We start from the raw sequence: 5770 nt of genomic DNA, 5'->3' as shown, positions 1-5770 counted from the left end.
AATTGTTGAATTATACATAATTTATAAATACATATTTTTTTAAATATTTGACAGTTTATTAGCACATATTTATGTATATATTTCGGATTTTTTAGCACATAAAAATCCTATCCCTACTTATAACCTTCTTATGATAGTTCACCTCTCGCCCGCTAGGAGCGCCTGAAAGCAATAGCAGCACAGTCTGCTAAATTATAAATATGATTTTTATATTCGGTCAACTATCTTCTCATCATTAATAGCACTAATATGCATTTTTAGAAACATTATATGTCTTGGTAATTAATTTAATAAATATCTCCTAAAAATACTAAAACCGAAAGTTGTATTTAATAAATAAGATTAACTATCATTTCTATGATTTTTTATTATTTACCCTCTTCTTTGACGATATTTACATTTACTTTTAATTTAACTCTTTTCATAGTGTTTCTTTTTATAATAAAAACAGTTTTAATCAAAGGTAATAGTCGACTCATATTCAAAGTTCTCCATGTTAGTGTTTATTGGTTTTTTTATAGCAAGTTCCAAAGAAGTAGATTCGGCATTAAATGGCTCTTCTAGAAAAACATTGAATAAATTGACTTTCAAATTAACAAGGAGGTCACTACCTCATAAAATTATTTTTCTGTCCATTTGGAGACCAGAAGAAATTTGGAATTTCGTAGGCATATGTTATTTATTATAAAATGTACCAGTTCACAACTTGGACTAAATCTTTTGGACACGGCTAACCCGTAATCCTCATACAAGACCGAAAAGACAGGAAACAGCTCATCGATTCCGATTGTTACAGCGCTTACTTGACAAGCTTCCAATCCATTTAGACCATAACATGTGTTACGGTTGCCATGGTGAAAGAAAAACACAAGCGATATATTCAGACGAGTGGGTTTTGTTATTTAGAAGGCGACAGTTTGATTTCGGAAAACGTATGTTCAGACGAGTGGGTTTTGGTTTTGTAAAGGTGACAATCTGATTTTGGAACACGTTACGATTGTTGAATGTGAAGTGGTAATAGTTTAAAGGCCCTCTGTCTTTACTGTTTGAACCGAAATAGCACCAATATGAGAAATTGTACATCATAATCATAATTGTACTATAATACATATTAATCATAATACATATACATACATAATTGTACATATAATTGTATCATAATGAAATTGTACATCATAATTGTACATCCATTGCATTTTCTTCTAAATTCTAACCACTACAATATCATATTTTTTCTCCTATTAGTATCAATCAACTACTATCTACTTATATATGTATATATATATCATATATACATACTTATATAGGTTGAAGGAGAAACAAAAATAATTTTCCGACGTTTCGCCCCACTTTGCAGGGCTTCATCAGGGCTAAAAAAGATACAAAATGATACAATGATAAGAATAAAAATACAAAAATAATAAAAATACTAATTTCCTACAAGAAACACCCCTTTGGACGCTTCTAGAATGCGTTATTTAAGAGAAAAAATAACTTGGACGTTTTTGATTATAACTCGCTCCCCGTTCATTCGAACGCCTTCATTCTTGAGGCCCTACAAAGTGGGGCGAAACGTCGGAAAATTATTTTTGTTTCTCCTTCGACCTATATAAGTATGTATATATGATATATATAAGTAGATAGTAGTTGATTGATACTAATAGGAGAAAAAATATGATATTGTAGAGGTTAGAATTTAGAAGAAAATGCAATGGATGTACAATTAAATGTGTATGATGTGAATTAACATAATAACATATATAAGTAATGTCTAAAAAGAATGAAAAATAATTTAAATCAACATAATGAAATGAATGAAATAAAACTATATATATATAAGAAGTAGTCATTGAATTTACTTGGGTCTTACAAATTCACAATCTATCCTCAGCAACTAATAATCTCAATGAACTAAACAAGATCTACAAAACGTGAAAGCTAAAAAGACCATAAAAGAAAAAATGGAAAATCATATTGTCTTTGGACATCAATAGAGCTCTAAATTCAAATAATAACCCACTCTACAGAACCCACAGCCGTCTAGATTTTTTCCAGAAGAGTATTTAAATTTTAATACTTGTATGCACAAAACGAGAGTTGTCAGCCGTTTAAGAATCTCGAACCCGAATAAATATATATCTGCAAAATAAATCTTACATTGTACAAGATGAAAAAATCTGCAGTGCCTATAAACAATATATTTATTTAACAGCTTACGCCATCATCTTCTGCAGTGCCCATCATCCAATGTAGAGAGAGATAAGTACCTGCAGCAATATATAGAGATAAGTACCTACAGAAATATATATTCAGCTCCTTATGTTAATGTAGAGAACATTTCCATTACAGTATCGAGAAAGAGAATGATATGTATTTATTTTTATTATCTGTAGCCAATATGTCCTCTACTCCTGAAATGATACTATCCCTTACCAATTGAATGCTTATCCTCAGTGCTTTTTTGTCATTAGTGTATAGACCCGATTTATATTGGTTTTATTATAAGATTTTATTGTTTTTATTTATTTTATATTGCATGGTATATATATATTGATAATTGATTCATAAATGAAGTAAAATTATGTTTCTAATATCAGATAACCTATGTTTATTATAATAAGAGTTTAAAATGCTAGCTTTATTATGAAGTGTGGGAAGCGATTCACATGAAAACATAGTTTATAAAATATGTACTTTTTTTTTTCACTTTTTTCTGCATTTCAGAAGCCCATTTTCTTGTCATATCTTTTATTCTTGTTTTTCTAAATTCTCACATTTTTTTTATTTATTTATTTTATTATTTTTTTTTTTCTATTTTTATATTCACTATCCTTCCTGTTTCATTTATATTCATGTATCTATCTTTTAATTTATATTCACGTGTTACCTTCTTAAGTGTACTTATATTAATTACTTTATTATTAATTTTCTATTATATTTTACACTTTTCTGAATCCCCGCTCATTTGGTATATTTTGATTCTTAATTACTTACACACATTGTATCCCATTATTTTATACTTTACTTTTTTTTTTTTTTTAAATATTTCTTCTCCCCCTATTATGTATATTACCATTTATTGTTCACCTAATTTAAATACTTTTTTACTATGTTTACTTTACAAATTATTTTCGTTATTGTGGCATAACTGCAATCCCCACTCCTCCCAATTCCAACTGTCACTTTGTTTTTGACTGCCGTCAAAACCGGTATGCATTCTGTCTCATCATTTGATTTGTATTTTTTTTTTCTTTTTACATCTCTTTATTTGTATTTTCTTTAATATTTCTTCTCTTATCTATCTGTTACTATTACCCTTTTCATTTACTATTAACAACCTTTAATTTTTCTTATTATATCTTACTTTTTTACATTTTATACCCCTGTTATTTTGCACTTATGTTTTTTTCTCTTTTTTTCCTTTTTGTAACTATAGTGTTTGTATCTTTTTTAGTCCTGACGAAGCACTGCAACGTGGGGCGAAACGTTGGCTCAATAAAATAGTATAATTATCTACTATTTGAGTTTTTTTTTACCGCACCCGGACCATATTCCATTCATATTTTATAAATATTTGTACAAGAAGTTGTGTTCTTTAACAAATAAAAAATAATAAAATCTTGTTGTGTTTATCAGCCCTAATTAACGCCTGAAATTTAGATTTGAAACGTCGAAAAAATAAATAAATTCTGTTCATTCCTGTACCTTTACTGACCGCACCCACAATTCATAAAAATGTACGTTGAACTATTAATACTTCATAATGTATTAGATGTTGAGTAAGAAGTAGGTATCTTGTTTAAGCCTACGCTCTCGGATTAAGGCGTTTTCTTCGGAATAATAATAAGTCTTGTAAAAAAAAAAGAGATAAGAAAATCAATAGATAAGATAACTAAGGAAGAATTAAAATAGTACATTTGATAAGAAAGTAATATTAGAACTGTCATGATGAACATGATGTTGCCTTTATTTATAATAGTCATTGTGATATGCGCTACAAATGGACTACTCGCTAATGAGGATAAAGATGAAAGCCAACAGGAACGCTCCGTCCCTTTGAAACTGCTACGGCCATCGCTTCTTCAAGATCTGAAACAGGAGAATAAAATATCAAACTCGGAAGGAAGTGGTAAGAAGCATTTTTAGCACAGCAGTAACATAGTAGCCTTGTATTTATTGGTGTACACAACGCCCAAATGTGGGAATCTTTTTTTTTTTTTTTTTTTTACGACCCTCTCCCTAGTCTTACATACAAAGGGGGAGGAGGGGGTTATCTACAGGTAACCAACCTATTATAACCATGGTGGGGGTTCAAGTTTTTATTACTTGGCACCACCACAGAAATGAAAAAAGTCAACCCCCCAGGCGCACAGTGCTTCGAATATGTGGAGTTAGTGGACAAAAATCTATAGTTAATGAATTCTTGCAAGAAACTTCTTTAAGATTACCAACATACCCAAATGGGTGAGGAGGGTGACTGGACTCCTGTTTGATAATAGCCCATCAACGAAGGGATGCACAGCTAGTTAGTTTCTAAAATTAAATAAAAAAAAAAATTCTGTAAATAAAACAAATTATACTTAATAAGTTATGCAAATTACGGCAAAAGATTTAGACATAATATAAAAAAAAATCAGAGCTTCAAAATGAAAACAATTATATTAATACAAAGTTATAACTAGGGATAGGATTTTTATGTTTTCACATATTTTTACCTGACCATGATATCTTCGATTCCTTACTAACTAAAGATGTTTCAAGACATTTCTGGCCAAAAGAAGCCATTTTTATTTCACATATATTTAAATATTTAACCTTTTTTACATATTGTTACATATTTTGTTGTAAATCACATATTTTCTGAAATATTTGTTATTTTTTACATATTTTGTCCTGAATCATGTATTTCTTTAAATTATTTCTTCAATTGTAAATACATATTTCGCAGCAACTACGTAAAATTCAAAAGAACGCAAGAAACTTAAAGGTGAAATTTATCATTTATCATTAATAGTGCGTAAAAATTCTAAATTTTCATCTTTGAACACAAATTAAAAGCAGTGCCAATAATAAGTTTTCACACAGAATTATATCGAGAATTTCTCAGAATCAATTAAAAAGAGCAAGGGTCTTATTCCTGTTGCATTTTCCTAGAATTTGTTTGTTTCCCCCCTTCCCATGGTCCTTTCTCATCTTATTCTTGTTTCACTCCCCTAGTTTAATTACAATTACTAATGTCTTGTTATTGAACTGCTATGTTTTCTCTAAGTACATTTTTTTGTACATATTTTAACACAATTTCTTTAAAATATTGTTCATATAATATATAATAAATACATATTTATGTAACTTTTTTTAAGTTATAAAATTACTAATTAATTAGTAATTTATATAGTTGAATAATACATAATTTATAAATACATATTTTTTTAAATATTTGAAAATTTATTAGCACATATTTCAGATTTTTTAGCACATAAAAATCCTATCCCTAGTTATAACACATCACCAGAATGTACTTATCTAATTCTAAATTTGAAATAAAATCGTTTGAACTTTCATTCGAAGTGTCTGAGACATTAAAAAACCTTCAATATCTTTATCAACTTTTTTATGTTTTATTGATATACTTCTCTGTGAAGCTATGAAAGGGTCAGACATGGAGATTCCTCATTAGATCCCCACAAGTATTTGTCCTAGACGATTTACACGGGAGTGTAACATGTGTGGGAGTGGGACATTAGATGGGAGTGTGTTGCAGTTTTTTCGT

The 5770-nt window shown here is 29.0% G+C and overlaps 2 protein-coding genes across 7 annotated transcripts in view; one reads left to right on the top strand and one right to left on the bottom strand.

Annotated features, from left to right (window-relative positions):
- Window positions 1-5770, top strand: part of LOC106682101 (uncharacterized) — a 37466-nt gene that overhangs the window by 27155 nt on the left and 4541 nt on the right. For 4 of the 5 annotated variants that reach the window (XR_010842920.1, XR_010842922.1, XR_010842916.1 and 1 more), the window contains one exon: window positions 3455-4129. The gene's annotated coding sequence lies outside the window, so the exon portion shown is untranslated. Of the gene's footprint in view, window positions 1-3454; window positions 4130-5770 lie in introns of those variants that run through there. The other variant, XM_014422790.2, reaches the window with a different exon arrangement.
- Window positions 3950-5770, bottom strand: part of snRNP-U1-70K (small ribonucleoprotein particle U1 subunit 70K) — a 39164-nt gene continuing 37343 nt past the window's right edge. Inside the window, exons 11-12 of one of the 2 annotated variants that reach the window (XR_010842906.1) lie at window positions 4457-4533; window positions 3950-4089 (exon numbers count right to left, since the gene is read on the bottom strand). Coding sequence is in view for 1 of the 2 variants with exons in the window: in XM_014422698.3 (XP_014278184.1) it covers window positions 4083-4089 (7 nt within the window). In the remaining variant the exon portion in view is untranslated. The remainder of the gene's footprint in view (window positions 4090-4456; window positions 4534-5770) is intronic. The other variant, XM_014422698.3, reaches the window with a different exon arrangement.

The sequence above is a fragment of the Halyomorpha halys genome, unplaced genomic scaffold, assembly GCF_000696795.3.
Source record: "Halyomorpha halys isolate HHAL.00 unplaced genomic scaffold, Hhal_1.1 Scaffold22.1, whole genome shotgun sequence".
NCBI classification, from domain to species: domain Eukaryota; kingdom Metazoa; phylum Arthropoda; class Insecta; order Hemiptera; family Pentatomidae; genus Halyomorpha; species Halyomorpha halys.
The sequence above is the reverse complement of the archived record's forward strand: the minus strand, read 5'-3'. Positions and strand labels throughout refer to the sequence as shown.